Source organism: Aphidius gifuensis, linkage group LG1, assembly GCF_014905175.1.
Source record: "Aphidius gifuensis isolate YNYX2018 linkage group LG1, ASM1490517v1, whole genome shotgun sequence".
NCBI lineage: Eukaryota > Metazoa > Arthropoda > Insecta > Hymenoptera > Braconidae > Aphidius > Aphidius gifuensis.
This window is the reverse complement of record NC_057788.1, coordinates 10,250,468-10,267,056: the sequence shown is the minus strand read 5'-3', so window position 1 is coordinate 10,267,056 and position 16,589 is coordinate 10,250,468. Positions and strand designations below refer to the sequence as shown.

Genomic DNA, 16,589 nt, shown 5'->3' with positions numbered 1-16,589 from the left:
GCAAGCACATGCCTTGGCGAGTGTTTCCCCTCCAAATGAGTTGTGAGCGGGCTCTCTGATTCATCATCTTCCAGCAGAATCGTCTGCTTTAAACACACTTTGTTAAATTGTACAATGAGAAAGCAAACAAACATTTTTTACTGTGCTAGCATGTAATCGTCGGGCAAAAATCGATTTGTGGGTTTTTTAATGTTATCTGATAAATAAAAAATACTGTGTCGATAATATAAATTACAGTACACATTATATCACTTATTGCTTTGCAGAATAGTTAAAATTCAGATATGCGAAGTATAGTATATATAAGTATAACAAATAAAAATGAGCTAAATTCAAAATACTCCGCCTTTACTACGCAGCACAGTAATTCTGCTTCCCTAGCGAAAATGCCGATAGTCGGATTGTGCACTGATCTCATACAAAAACGACACAAAACCGACACACGACTATAAGAATTTCTAAGTCACAAAAATAAATAGTAAGAAGCATTTAAAAAATAAAATATTATGTCTAAAAATTTCTAAATAATATTTTTATAATTTAAGACACATTAGAATTTTTTTTAAATAATTTTTTTATTGAAAAAACTCAATTCTGTTTATGTATTAAAAGTGAGGTTAGCTGTCAGAATCATCTGTACACGACTGTGAGATTTTACAATTCTCACACACCTACACGACTGTGAGAATTGTAAATCCGACACAATTCCGACACAAATCCGACAGACGTACGACAGTATATTTTTACTTTGTATTTAATATAAAAAGAGCATTTTATTAATAAAATTTTTGTCAATTTATAATATTTTAATAATTTTAGGCATATGAGATTTTTTGAATAAATTTTGACAAAATAATAATCGTCTGTGAGAATTCACTCACACAATTCCGACACACACTGTGAGAAATTTCCGACACAAACGCACAAATACAGACGTACGACAGTATATTTTTATTTTGTATTTAATATAAAAGAGCATTTTATTAATAAAAATTTTGTTCAATATTAAAGTTATAATATTTTAATAATTTTAGGCATATTAGATTTTTTGAATAAATTTTGACAATAAATAATTGGAATCGTCTCAGAGAATTCGAGTTACAAAAATACCAAATACGTGGAAACTGATTAAATGTATTAGTTTTGAAAAAACCAAAAAATGATCATTTTCTAATTAAAAATCTAATATGCCTATAATTATTAAAAGATTATAATTTTATTATTATAAAAAATTTTTGCAAATCGCAAATTCTCACAGACGATTCAATTATTTTTTTATCAAAATTCATTCAGAATAAAAAAATCTAATATGCCTAAAATTATTAAAATATTATAACTTTAATATTGAACAAAAATTTTTATTAATAAAATGCTCTTTTTTTATATTAAATACAAAATAAAAATATACTGTCGTATGTCTGTCATGTGTCGGAATTTCGGATTTACAATTCTCACAGTCGTGTGTCAGGTGTGTCGGAATTGTGTGAAATTGTAAAATCTCACAGTCGTGTACAGATGATTCTGACAGCTAACCTCACTTTTAATACATAAACAGAATTGAGTTTTTCAATAAAAAATTATTTAAAAAATTCTAATGTGTCTTAAATTATAAAAATATTATTTAAAATTTTTAATATTTTATTTTTTAAATGCTTCTTACTATTTATTTTTGTGACTTAGAAATTCTTATAGTCGTGTGTCGGTTTTGTGTCGTTTTTGTATGACATCAGTGCACAAACCGACTGTCGGACTGGTGTCGGATCGGTGTCGCCATTTTCGCTAGGGTAGAATTTGGGTTTAGGAAGATTTTTTGTTTGTTCTTTAATTTCATCGATAAACTCACATATAGAAATATATAAAATAAAAGATAATTCAAGAATTTCAAATAATATTGACAAAAAGCAACTTAAATGATCAATTATTGTATCACATATAGAAATAAATGAAACCAATAAAAATACAAGAATTTTATATAATGCTAACAAAAAGAAACTTAACAGATCAATTATTGTTGCACATATAGAAATAAATGAATTAAATAAAAATACAAGAATTTTAAATGATGCTGACGAGGAGAGACTTAGATAATTACTTTCAGACTTTAAGTTGAGGAGCTTTATGAGACATTCTTTTAAGTCACCAGATGTATTCTCCTGTAATCAAATAAATAAATAAAAAATTAAAAACATTATTACTGTTGATGGTGCTGATCCGGATTTTTTTTTTTGTTAAATTAATAAATAGCAACTTACTGAAATGCGTTTTCCAAGAGTTTTTCCATATTTTTGATAAAAGGCTTCTTTAATATCTCCCATGTCAACTTCGGAACGTGTAACACAGATAAAAATTAATTTCTGATCTTTTGTTTTTTTTTCAGACATCGAGTCATTTAATTGCTCAGCAAACCACAAAGCACTATTTTTTACACATTCCACTGAAATCACAAAATATTGATATTATTATCATTTAGATTCAAGTTAAAATATTAATTACTAAAACCAAAAATAATAATAATACAAATAACTTAAATCCGTTATCGAATTTTCGTCAATGACAAAACAAGGATAAAAGTTTAAGAAAAAAATATAAAAATAACAAAAATACAAAAGTTTATAACAATAAAAAATAAAAAAAATGTTTTAAACAATGACGTAATAGTTTTTAAAAACTTACCAATTGTAAGAAGGGCCTCTTCGGTATTCCCAGAAAATTCACGACTAATTGTAGTTGATATATCATGGCCATATAGGTTTAAGTATTCTTGAAAAATTAATCTTAATTGGTGTACATTTCTTTGAGCAAAAATAAAATCGAATTCAAACTCATTTGTTCCCAAGTGACAAGTACTAGCACTGTGAAGTCTTTTTGCATCTGATTTTGCAGATTTTATATCAGTTTGTGAACTTTGATCACGTTGACCATTACACAATGATACCAATAATCTCTGAAAGTGGCCTGATGTATTACTACGTATATCACTCTCCAACGATTTGCCATATTTGTTTTCATAGCTAGCACGTATTTGGTGAATATCGTGATTACTCAATGTGCAAAGAATAATAATAAGTACGTCATTATCTGTACTAATTCCCGAAATGCTGTCATGAATTTCTTTGACATAATAATCAATAATTGGTGTCATCATCGCAACAATTAAATCCTTGAATCTATCGCTCAGCTTAGACTTTAGTTCTTTTATGATATCTCTTCCATGTAGTGTTTCAAGACTATTTACAATATTTTGTCTGTGTTTGTTATTGCGATCACTCAATATTGAAATAATGGCATACTTGTCTGTTTCAAAGCCATCCATTGCTTTCCGTAAAGCTTCGGCATCATTAAGAGCATTGAAACTTGGGTTATGTAAAACAGTTGGTGTTAATTTACTAACAAATTGTGTGCTTGTTGCTAATGGATCGTCTTGACGAGAAGGTGCTGAAGGTAGATATGCATGTTGAGGTAGTTGCAAAATTGCTTCACCAGGATCACTAGATTGATCTTGTAGTGGTTGACTTGGATGTGTAGGTGAGTTGTTTGGATACGGTGTTGATTGAGCGGGATATGGTGCCGTTAAATATGGATATATCCCTGGCTGATTTGGATACGGTGTTGCTTGAGTTGGCATCGGCATCGGCATTGGCATATCTCCTATTGATTGATTATCAAATGGACATGGCATGCCTGATGAATTTTGACCTGGTGGTGGTCCTTGTGGTTCCTATAATAAATAATCAAACATATAAAAAAAATATACAAATAATACCAATTAAATTTATTTAAGATTATTTTTTTAAAACATTAAAAATATATAAAAAAAAATAAAAATTTATTTTCAAATTCTATATTTATTTTACAGTATAAAATTTTTTTTTGTTACAAATAGAAATTATGTAAAATTAAAAGAATAAATATTTTTTTTTTTTATAAATCTTACTTGTCCGTATTCGTATCCGTTCATATTGATGTATGATAAATTGAGTTTTTATGAGTTAAAAGGAATCGAGCTATGAACACTAAATCGAGCTGTAAACACTAGTCTGTACGTTTAAGTGAAGCAACCTGAAAACACTTGTTGACTTGTTGAAGATTTTTTTAGTTATGACTGTCTCGAGCCGCAGTTTGGTAAGGTGGCTATGAATGACTGTTCTCGCATCTACGGTTCTCCTATGATACTAACAACGTGGACCAATGAAACGCACGATTGCGAATTGAGTAGATGGGAGAAGATATACTGTTATACCAAGGAAAAACCACCACGTGTATTTGTGATTCCAATTGGTCCTCTCTTCCCAACTACACAAACAAAAAAATTTTTAGAGAGTAGGAAAATAATAATGATATAAACACAATATCACTGTGTGGTAGTGACGTTGAAGTTTGAGGCCATATTCATTTACAATGATTAACTGCACAATACATTTATGCACAAAAATAATATGAATTACTAATTATCCTAATTATTTGGAGAATATCTGTAGTTATAGAAAAAGAAAATAAAAAATTTAAAAAAAATTTATTTTTATTAAATAAGTATTTCAATTTACTCTCGAACAAAAATATACTTAAATAATTTTTTTGAATTTTAATAAACTATTTTTTTTTTATTACCAGCAGATTTTAGTTGTTAATAGATAAAGAAAAAAAATAAAAATTAAGTTTTTATATTTTTTTTTTTTTATTATTAAAACAAATCGTTTTTTTTTTTTTTTTATTCTTACATGGATATAAAATACCTGATGAATATTATTTCTTCACAACTTTTACTAAAAAACAAATTTAAAACAAATTTGAAAAATAAAATATTAAAGTTATTGATAATATTGATAGTAAAATTAAAAAAAAGTATGAAAACAAAATCACGAAAAAAAATACATGATGGAAACTGTTTATTTTATTTCAATTCTAGTAAGCCCCCATTTTTTGGTCGGGCGGGGGAGAGGGGAAGTCTCAATAATGCACAATAATTTCACAATATTAAGATAACTTAACTCTCAACTCAAAACTAGAACTTGTACCCTTACCCGTTACTCAAGTATGTTTTTAATTTTTAGTTTTTTTTTGCATTGTAATTATCGAGTTAACCAATTGGTAGTTTGATCTTTTTACCGTGTTATTTATGGCATAAATAATTTTAGATACTGGTGAAAACATTTTCTTATATAGTCATACCACAACGCAATATTTTTTTCAAGCTCTATGAATAAAAAAAAAAATATTTATTATCTATATTGAAGTTATTCCTTGATAAAAAAGGACAAGACACATTCAGTTAGCTTCACGTGGCAACGTTTATTCGTCATTCTATTGGCTGACGCTGACGACACATCCATTTTCATTACTTCTCAGACACACACATACACGTTATAGGTTCGATACATTAAAAAAGTCGATATATTTAAAATTAAATAAAGTTAATTTGACATGCAATTTAATGGCTATGAATACTATTGAGTACACTGTAAACAAAATAATAGAAAAATATCTTGCCCCATTGTCACAGTCGCAATAAGCTGACTGCCAACAAAAACATTATCATAGATAAATTTCAATTAATTAATTATTTAAATACAATCATTAATTTTTTATTATTTATTCCATAATATTTGTTGATAATACTATCATAAACTTATTTTATACTATGTAACATAAATATATATATTAGACCGTTTCAAAAAAAAAAAAAATTTTTTTTTTCTCTCCCACCCCCTAAAATCTTAGTATTCAACAAGACAAACAATCTACTATTTTCAATTTTTTTTTTTTTTTTTTTTTTAATGTCGCTCATCGACTTTGAATATTTTCCATTTAAAATACATGTAAGCAGAGTGTTCATTTTATACTTTTGTTTATAACTTTATCAATTTTTAAGCTAGAGACTTGGAAATACCATTCGAAAGCTTAAAAAAAAAGCTTTGAAATACATATTGAAAAAAAAATTTTGATCAACTGTTTCGCGGCTAGAAAACTACGTAAACGTTTATTTCTAAACAAACGATAATTTATTTATTCGAAGACCTCTGGGCATTCATATAAAATTAAAAATTCGGCATATAAGATATAATGTCTAAAGCTTTTTAATCAAGCTTTTTAAATAATCATCTTGAATTGAAATATATTGATTATTTCGAAAGTTATGATTTTTTGAAACACCTAACCGAAAACAGCATTCATTCGTTTATAAAAAAATTGCACAAATAACATTTTTTTTTTTTTCAGTATTTCAAAAAAGCATAACTTTTATAATAATCACTATATTTCAATTCAAGATGATTATTTAAAAAGCTTAATCAAAAAGCTTTAGACACTATATTTTATATGCCGAATTTTTAATTTTATATGAATGCCCAGAGGTCTTCGAGTAAATAAATTAGAAATAAACGTTTATAAAGTTATCTAGCCACGAAACAGTTGATCCAAATTTTTTTTTCAATATGTATTTTAAAGCTTTTTTTTGAGCTTTCGAATGGTCGTATTACCAAGTCTCTAGCTCAAAAATTGATAAAGTTATAAACAAAAGTATAAAATGAACATTCTGCTTTTATGTATTTTAAATGGAAAATATTCAAAGTCGATAAGCGACATTAATAGTAGATGGTTTGTCTTGTTAAATACTAAGATTTTAGGGGGTAGGAGAGAAAAAAAAGAAGATTTTTTTTCTTTCCCACTCCCCCAAAATCTTAGTAACAAGACAAACCATCTACTATTTTCAATTTTTTTTTTTTTTTTTACGTAGGCGAAGCCTATAGTATTAAATTCATACACGTTTTTTTTAAAATGATCATATCTTGTAAAGTAATAAAGGTAGAAGGATCGTATTAGGACCAAATTATTCGTCTATGAAAATACTAAAACCAGGGAATTACTAAAAGTAATTTTAATTGTTAGTTAATTTATTATTAACAAAAAACGATCACCGTGTAATTTTCAAAGTCAAATAATAAGAAAACTAAGAACAAATCATGGATGCGATTTTTTGCCAGGATATTAAGAATGACGGAATTTATAATAATCGAGTTGAAAATTGTTTTTAATGTCGTTGAAGATTGTTAATAAACAAAAAACAAAATTGTTTTTTATGTTTTGCATAACTCTTTAAAATTTTAACTTACAAGCTTTGTTTATAGCTCAAATTAATTGTCTTTTCGATACCGAGAGCCAGCCACTCTTGATAAAATTTGCTCTGATCATTCGTTAATTAGATATCAGCAATTGTTTATAACAATCACTATCAGCCTTTATGTTACAGTCGAAAAATAGTAACGAAGGAGTGATTTTAGCGATATTTTATCAAGACAGGGTGGCTCTCAAGATAATATCAAATTTTTGAGCTTATAAAACTTTTTATGTTAATTTGTTCAAAAGTTATCCGAAATATAAACAATTACCGATTTTATTTTGAACATTTTCTTCAAAAAGAGTTTAAAGCGCATGCGTAAAACTTTCTTTGCTGTGGTTACAATTTGCTTGATCGATAAAATAGTTATTTATATTACCATGTTATTAAAAAGAAAAAAAAAACTACGATGGACAAATTTTTATAAATAAAAGTAATAAACAAAATGGTTCTAAAAAAGATTTGTTTAGTTAAAAACAAAGTAAATTGAACGATTTATTTTTTTTATATTTGTATTGATTTCTTTTTTGAACGAATCTAATAAAATTATTAATTACAAGTGGTATAACCTCAAATTTTTTTCATCTGTATTTTGATTTATGTACATAATTTGACAGGTGAAAAACAGCGCGAAAAAAACAAAAAATATTTAATCATATAATTTAAAATTATTAATAAAAAAAAAAACTAAAATGAATTTGGAATAATCAAGAGGAACCACACGGGCTTTCGCCGGAGTCTTGAAAATTTTCAATTTTCAATAGAACGAATCCGTTACTAAAATTTTTTTTTTTTAATGTATTTCAAACCAACTGATTCACGTTGAGACAGGTACTTTTAATAATTTTTTGAAACTAAAAGATCTTTCTATCAGCGAAAACAATTTGACAACTTTATCAAAAGATATATTTAGTAGTTTAAAAGAGCTTGGTAAACTGGATTTGAATTCGAATAAATTAAAAAATCTCGAGTCAGTTTCTTTCAATGATTTATCAGAACTTCAGGAACTTAATATTAGTGAAAACAAACTTACAACTTTATCAAAAGATGTATTGAATGGTTTACAAAAACTCCGTATTTTAAATTTAAATTCAAATGAAATACAAAACCTTGAGTTGAGTATTTTAAATGATTTATCAGAACTTAAACAACTTGATATCAGCAAAAATTTTAATTTTAATTCAATTCATAAATTATAAGTGTTTCATCGTAAATTTCATAGTAAGTTTCTCTTCCTCGCACGTATTGCTAACACACACATTTTTTTTTTATGTTAACACTATAATATTCGTGCATCAGTAAATCGATAATATTAATATTGTGTTTTAATATGTTAATTTTATATTTTAGTTGATTCGTAATGACAAAAATGTATGAACTAAATTTTTTTATATGAAAACACATTATAATAAAGATAAGTGGCAAGTAAATTTTAAACTTGGAAGCATCAATTATTTTCAGGTCAAAATAATTTGTGATTATTTCTTTTTCACAAGTATACATAGTTTATTATTGATCATTACTTTATTATTGTTTACATGATTCATAAATATAAAACTAATGTAATAAACAAATCTTTTTAATCTGTTTTACTGTAGTCGAATATATATATGAAATGTGTTATTCAAATTAACCTTCGAAAAATTATTATATCCTGAAAAGAAAACGTTTACTATAAATGTTAATAACTTGATGACAATGCAAGTCATTATATTGAATGATTGAAAATTTTTTCCTCTTGATTATTGTTAAATTGAAATAAACCAAAAAATTATTTTCCGATAGATGAAATTTTTTTTTTTTAGATTGTTGGATATAGTATAAATGTGGATGATTCTATCAATGAACTTTTACAATTTTAGAATCTAAAAATTCAAACTAAAAATAAAGACCTTTGATAAAGAACAAAGACATGAGTTATTGATTATATTTTACAGTTTTGACTCATTTACTTCTGAAAAATGCCAAAGTTGTCCGGGGGAATTATAGAACGATAGTATGCTTGTATCCCTAACCGCAAATATAAATCGGAAAAAAAAAATATTCATCATCTATTAGCAGAATCTTTTGCTTTAAACACACTTTGTTGACTTGTACACTGAGAAAACAAACTAACATTTTTTACTGTGCTAGCATGTAATCGTCGAGCAAAAATCGATTTTTGGGTTTTTTAATGTTCTGATAAATAAAAAATATTGTGTCGATAATATAAATTACAGTAGGTACATCACTTTTTCCTTTGCAACATAGTAAAAATTGAGATATGAAGGGTAGTATATAGGTATAACAAATAAAAATGAGCTAAATACAAGATACCCCGCACTCACTACGCAGCACAGTTATTCTACTTAGGATTTGTGGTAATATTAAAGTTTTTTATTTCTTTTTGCAGATAAGTCAATTTTACTTGAGTACGCATATATGATAATGTAAAATCATCATGGCAATTACGGCTATAAGGAATAATGCCAACAAAAAGTAAATTAGATAATCACTTTCAGAGTTCAAGTTGATGAGCTCAATGAGACATTTTTTAAAGTCACCGGATATATTCTCCTGTAATCAAATGAATAAAGAAAAAATTGAAAACATTATTACTGTTGGTAGTGCTGATCCAGATTTTTTTTTTAAATCAATAAATTGCAACTTACTAAAATGCGTTTTTCAAGAGTTTTTCCATATTTTTGATAAAAGGCTTCTTTAATATCTCCCATGTCAACTTCGGAACGTGTAACACATATAAAAATTAATTTCTGATCTTTTGTTTCTATTTCAGCCATCGAGTCATTTAATTGCTCAGCAAAATACAAAGCACTATTTTTTACACATTCCACTGAAATCATATAAGGAAAAAATATTGATATTATGATCATTAAAATTTAGGTTAGAATATTAATTACTAAATTCAAATATAATGATCATACAAATATTGATCATCAACAAAAGTTTATAACAATGGAAAATTAAAAAAATTTTTTAAAAAATGATGTAATAGTTTCTAAAAACTTACCAATTGTAAGAAGGGCCTCTTCGGCATTTCCAGAAAATTCACGACTAATTGTAGTTGATATATCATGGCCATAAAGTTTTGAGTATTCTTGAAAAATTAATCTTAATTGGTGTACATTTCTTTGAGCGAAAATAAAGTTGAATTCAAACTCATTTGTTCCCAAGTGACAAGTACTAGCACTGTGAAGTTTTTTTGCATCAGATTTTGCAGATTTTTTATTAGTTTGTGTACTTTGATCACGTTGACCATTACACAATGATACCAATAATCTCTCAAAGTGGCCTGATGTATTACTACGTATATCACTCTCCAACGATTTGCCATATTTGTTTTCATAGCTGGCACGTATTTGGTGAATATCGTGATTACTCAATGTGCAAAGAATAATAATAAGTACGTCTTTATCTGAACTAATTCCCGAAATGCTGTCATGAATTTCTTTGACATAATAATCAATAATTGGTGTCATCATCGCAACAATTAAATCCTTGAATCTATCGCTCAGCTTAGACTTTAGTTCTTTTATGATATCTCTTCCATGTAGTGTTTCAAGTCTATTTACAATATTTTGTCTGTGTTGGTTATTGCGATTACTCAACATTGAAATAATGGCATACTTGTCTGTTTCAAAGCCATTCATTGCTCTTCGTAAAGCTTCGGCATCATCAGGAGCATTGAAACTTGGGTTATGTAAAACAGTTGGTGTTAATTTGCCAACAAATTGTGTGTTTGTTGCTAATTGATCATCTTGACAAGAAGATGCTGAAGGTGGATATGCTTGTTTTGATGGTTGTGAAATTGCTTCACTAGGATCACTCGATTGAGCTTGTAGTGGTTGACTTGGATGTTTAAGTAAGTTGTTTGGATACGGTGTTGCTTGAGTTGGCATTGGCATCGGCATACCTCCAATTGATTGATTATCAAATGAACATGGGATGCCTGATGGATTATGACCTGCTGGTGGTCGTTGTGGTCCCTGTAATAAATAATTAAAAGACAGAAAAATAAATAAATAATACTGATACAATTTTTTTTTTTAAAAATTAAAAATCTCAGAAGAAAAATAAAAATCTATTGTTAAATTCTATATTTTTTTTAAATATTTGACTTTTATTTGTTATGAATAGAAACGATGTTAAATTATCAGATTTGATATTTTTTTTTATAAATCTTACTTGTCCGTTTTCGTATCCACTATTTTCGACCCATTTCACTGAAATCATAAAGAAAATTGATATTATTATTATCATCAAAATTTAAATTAACATGATCATAATGATAGTAATAAAATAATTCCGTTTATCATCAAATTCATTGTCAATGACAAAATTACGATAAAAGTTTTCAAAAAAATTGAAAAATAACGTGCTCAGAATTACTTAGTGTTTATCATCAACAAAAGTTGATAACAATAAAATATTAAAAACTGTTTTAAAAAATTATGTAATAGTTTCTAAAAACTTACCAATTGTAATAAGGGCCTTTTCGGTATACCCAGAAAATTCACGACAAATCGTAGTTGATATATCATGTTCGTATAGTTTGGAGTATTCTTGAAAAATTAATCTCAATTGGTGTACATTTCGTTGAGCAAAAATAAAACTGAATTCAAACTCATTCGTTCCCAAGTGACAAGTACTAGCACTGTGAAGTCTTGTTGCATCAGATTTTGCAGTTTTTTTGTTAGTTTGTTTACTTTCATCACGTTGACCATTACACAGTAAAACCAATAATGTCTTCAAATGGCCTGATGTATTACTACGTATATCCTTCTTCAATGAATTGCCATAATTGTTTTTATAATTGGCACATATTTGGTGGATTTCCTGATTCCTCAATGTGCAAAGAGTGATAATAAGTACATCTTTATCTGTACCAACTCCCGAAATGCTGTCATGGATTTCTTTGACATAGTAATCAGTTGGCTTTGGACTGATTGGTGGTGTTTGTGCCATTGCTTTTCGAATAGCACTACAATGTTCCTGGTCAGGAGCTGGATATGGTGTTGTTATATATGGATATACCTCTGGCTGATTTGGATACGGTGTTGCTTGAGTTGGCATCGGCATTGACATATCTTCCATCGATTGATTACCAAATGGACATGGCATGCCCGATGGATTTTGACTTGGTGGTGGTCCTTCTCGTTTCTGAAACAAACAATTTAAAAAAAAAATTATAATTAAATGAAACTAGTTCAATTTATATTAAAAACATTTTCTAGAACGTTATAAATATACAAACAGGAATAAAAATCAATTATTGAATTCTATATTTATTTTTAAATATATAAATTTTTTTTAATAATTGAATTTATATGTAGAATTAAAAGAATAGATATTTGCATTTTTCGAAATCTCACTTGTCCGTATTCGTATCCGTTCATATTGATTAATAATGAAATTTCTCCAATAAATATTTTTATAAGTAAAAACTTTCTCGAGTTTAAATAAAGGGAGCTATAAACACTCGTTGAGTTATTTACTTGGCGTCTATGATAATTTCGTGAGATGGTTGAATCGCTGTTCTATACACATCTATGGTTCTACTATGATACTAACAACGTGGACCAATGAAATGCACGATTGCAAATTAAATAGATGGGAGAAGATATACTGTATATACCAAGGAAAAACTACCACGTGGATTTGTGACGTCACTTGGTCATCCTTTTTCAACGACACAAAAGAAAAAAATTTCTGAAAGACAGGGAAAATAACAATGATAACTAAAATATCACTGTGTGGTAGTGATGTAGAAAAGTTAGACCATAATGCCATAATGATCAATGATTTAATGATTTGAAGATAAAAAAAAAAAATTACATCGCTACCGAATAGAGTATATTAAATATAATCAATTCTCCATTAAATAAATATTTTATATTAATCTCAAATAAAAATGGAAACATTTTTTTTTAATTTTATCATATTAGTTTTTTTTTTACCAGCAGATTTTGTAATAGGTAAAGAAAAAAAATAAAAATAGAGTTTTTATTTTTAGTTTTTTTATTATAATACAATTAACCTTAATACTATTAACCTTTCTTCTATAGTTACTCACAAATTTGATAGTTTACTCAAGCTTTTTATAAATTTTTTCATTCAAAGAATAAATTTCTAATATTTTTTTATGGCTTGTGAAATTAAAATATGTTTTTATATTTTACTGTGTTTACTATAAATTACTATTCGTAATAATATGGATTTATTTGAAAATTTTTTCTATTGATTTTTTGTAAATTGAAACAAATTGAAAAATCGTTCTCCAAGAAATTAAATTTTTTTCTAGACTTGTTGGAAATTGGGTGCTTCTATATTGAAGAACTTTTACAATTTAAAATTTAAGTAATTTATCAATAAATCAATCCAGACTCAATTCACTAAAAAACACATCTTTATATAGAAAGAAATAAAAGACAGGAGTCATTGATTATATATTTTACAGGTTTGACTAATTTAATTTTGAATATGCCGATTAAGTCCACGTGAATTTTGGGACGATGGTACTTGCATCCCCAACTACAAATCCATATCAAGAAATGAAAAATAAAAAAATATTCATCATCTGTTTGCAAAATTGTTTGCTTCAAACACACTTTGTTAAATCACAAAATTAATATTTAATTGAGTAAATATTTATAGATGAAATAATTATTTTCGTTTTTATTTACAAAAACAGAGATATAAAAAATAATATTAGAATCAGATATCGATTTTAGTGACATGTTTAATAAATTTAATTGTTCAGCTGCAGATGAGCTCGAGCAATGAGCATGTCATGAAAAAGATTGCTATCCAATAATAATTTCTATAGGGTTGAAGTCGATGAGCTCTTTGAGACAAATTTGTAATCATGGTTACTAATAGAAATAATATAAAATCAAAAGATATTAGATATTTTTTTTTCTTAAATCTTACTTGTTCGTAATTGTATCCGTTCATATTAATGTTTAATTAATAAAGTTTCACCAATTTATAACTATAAAAGCAAAAACTTTCGTGAGTTCAAATGAAGGGAGCTACAAACACTTGTTGAGTTATTTACTTGGCGTCTATGATAGTCTCGTGAGATGGTCGAATCGCTGTTCTATACACATCTACGGTTCTACTATGATACTAACAACGTGGACCAATGAAATGCACGATTGCGAATTGAGTAAATGGGAGAAGATATACTGTATATACCAAGGAAAAACCACCACGTGTATTTGTAACGTCAATTGGTCCTCCCTTTCCAACAACACATGCAAAAAAAATTTTCACAAAGATAGGATAATAATAATATCAAATAGAATATCACTGTTTAGTAGTGACATGAAAGTTCCAGGCCATATAAATTTAATGATTATTACAAAACATTAATGCACAAAAATAATATTATAATCTTATAAACTAATTATCTGGGATTTGTCAAGAATATCTGCAAGTATAAAAAAAGAAAGTAACATTATTGGCAAAAAAAAAAAATCCGTTTTATTAAACAAATATTTTAGTTTACTCTCAAACAAAAATAGAAATAATTAATTTGAATTTTAATAAACGATTTTTTGTTTATTACCAACGGATTTTAGTTGTTAATAGATAAAGAAAAGATATAAAAATTAAACTTTTATTTTCTGATTCTTTGTTAGTAAAACAAATTATAATTTTTTTTTCATTCAGATATTGACATAAAAATACCTTCCTTTACTTTTGAAAAATGCCAAATTAGCCCAGATGAGTTATGAAACGATAGTATGCTTGTATGCCTAACCGCAAATGTAAATCGGAAAAAAAAATTTTCATCATCTATCAGCAGAATCGTTTGCTTTAAACACACTTTGTTAAATTATAAAATTATCATTTACTCATTTTGATACCTACAAGAATAGGAATAAGCATGAGAAACAAGCACAGTAAAAAAAAAAATGTTAACAAAAAGAGACTTAGATGATTAAATCCAGAGCTCAAGTTGGTGAGCTTTAAGAGACATTTTTTGTAGTAATCAGATGTATTCTCCTGTAATCAAATAAATGAATAAAAAATTAAAAACATTATTACTGTTGGTGGTGCTGATCAGGATTTTTTTTTTTTTTTTTTTTTCAAATTAATAAATAGCAACTTACTGAAATGCTTTTTCCAAGAGTTTTTCCATATTTGTTGAACTCATTTGTTCCCAAGTGACAAGTACTAGCACTGTGAAGTTTTTTTGCATCAGATTTTGCGGATTTTTTATTAGTTTGTGTACTTTGATCACGTTGACCATTACACAATGATACTAATAATCTCTCAAAGTGGCCTGATGTATTACTACGTATATCACTTTCCAACGATTTGCCATATTTGTTTTTATAGCTGGCACATATTTGGTGGATATTTTGATTACTCAATGTGCAAAGAATAATAATAATAAGTACGTCTTTATCTGTACTAATTACCGAAATGCTGTCATGAATTTCTTTGACATAATAATCAACAATTGGTGTCATCATTGCAGCAATCAAATCCTTACATTTACCAGATACTTTATACTGAAGTTGCTTTATTAAATCTCTTCCATGTAGTATTTTATAACACTTTGCAATTTTTTGTCTTTGTTGGTTATTGCGATTACTCAATATTGAAATAATTGCATTCTTGTCTGCTCCATAGCCTTTTATGGCTTCCTGTAAAACTTCAGCATCGTTCGAAGCATTAAAATTCGAATTGTGTACAACAGTTGGTGTTAATTTAACTACAAATAGTGTGTTTCTTTTTAATCGAGCAACTCGACGAGAAGATGCTGGTGTATGGTAATTGTTCGTTGGAGCATAATTGTATTCACTGGCTGATTGTGGACTTACTGGTGGTGCTGTTGGTTGTACTGTATGCATTGGATTGATAATTGGTGTTCGTGCTATTGGTTTTGAAACTGCACAAAAATTTTCTTGGTCAAGAGCCTGAGATGCTCGATGTGAATATGCTTGTTGCGGTCGTTGTAAAATTGCTTCACTAGGATAACTAGATTGAGCTTGTAGTAGTTGACTTGGATGTATAGGCGAGATGATTGGATACGTTGTTGATTGAATGAAATATGGTTCCATTAAAGTTGAATGTAAAAACGAATTCCCTCTACTCGATTTTGCTAATTTTTTTTTTAATCGCTAGCTAAAACTTTTGTCTATTTTATAGAATTTTTTTCAAATTTTTCGACCGTGAAATAAACTTGACCGATTTAACACGGCCGTAAACGGAAAAACCCACGTTTTGATCTGTATCTAAAAACCCCTCTACTCGAAATTACTAAATGTGATTTAGATTTGTAGTTTTTTTAATTACGAAAATTTAAAAAAAAAATCATCAATTTCGACCGTGTTTTTTAGAAGATATTCAATCGCAAATGATTAATTAACTCCGAAATTTACTTCACTTTACTGCTGCAGTCGTAGTTGTGTGTGTTCGTGTAGGCCGGGTACACTCATACTACTACAGAAGTGATAGTAAC

General features: G+C 27.5%; 2 protein-coding genes across 2 annotated transcripts; both read right to left on the bottom strand.

The window, feature by feature from the left end:
* Positions 1 to 137: 137 nt before the first annotated feature.
* On the bottom strand, positions 138 to 3,958 carry LOC122848689 (annexin B9-like). Its single transcript, XM_044146977.1, has 5 exons — positions 3,935 to 3,958; positions 2,674 to 3,718; positions 2,253 to 2,434; positions 2,093 to 2,153; positions 138 to 196 (listed from the first exon to the last, which is right to left on the bottom strand). Exons 1-5 carry the CDS (start codon positions 3,956 to 3,958, stop codon positions 138 to 140), a joined length of 1,371 nt encoding a protein of 456 aa, XP_044002912.1.
* A 5,528-nt stretch (positions 3,959 to 9,486) lies between these two features.
* Positions 9,487 to 16,188, bottom strand: LOC122848622 (annexin A6-like). The gene is made up of 6 exons (XM_044146857.1): positions 15,232 to 16,188; positions 11,590 to 12,274; positions 11,300 to 11,337; positions 10,125 to 11,100; positions 9,766 to 9,947; positions 9,487 to 9,670 (listed from the first exon to the last, which is right to left on the bottom strand). Exons 1-6 carry the CDS (start codon positions 16,186 to 16,188, stop codon positions 9,518 to 9,520), a joined length of 2,991 nt encoding a protein of 996 aa, XP_044002792.1. The 3' UTR covers positions 9,487 to 9,517.
* Between the last annotated feature and the right edge of the window lie 401 nt (positions 16,189 to 16,589).

Excerpts from the sequence above, each read along its gene's own strand:
- LOC122848689 (XM_044146977.1), bottom strand. The coding sequence starts at position 3,958 with ATGAACGGATACGAATACGGACAA. Across the intron at positions 2,154-2,252 it reads CTCTTGGAAAACGCATTTCA|GAGAATACATCTGGTGACTT; the intron begins GTAAGTTGCTAT and ends ATTTGATTACAG. Across the intron at positions 197-2,092 it reads CCTCAACTTAAAGTCTGAAA|ATAACATTAAAAAACCCACA; the intron begins GTAATTATCTAA and ends TTTATTTATCAG.
- LOC122848622 (XM_044146857.1), bottom strand. The coding sequence starts at position 16,188 with ATGGAACCATATTTCATTCAATCAACAACGTATCCAATCATCTCGCCT. Across the intron at positions 9,948-10,124 it reads AGAGGCCCTTCTTACAATTG|TGGAATGTGTAAAAAATAGT; the intron begins GTAAGTTTTTAG and ends ATATGATTTCAG. Across the intron at positions 9,671-9,765 it reads CTCTTGAAAAACGCATTTTA|GAGAATATATCCGGTGACTT; the intron begins GTAAGTTGCAAT and ends ATTTGATTACAG.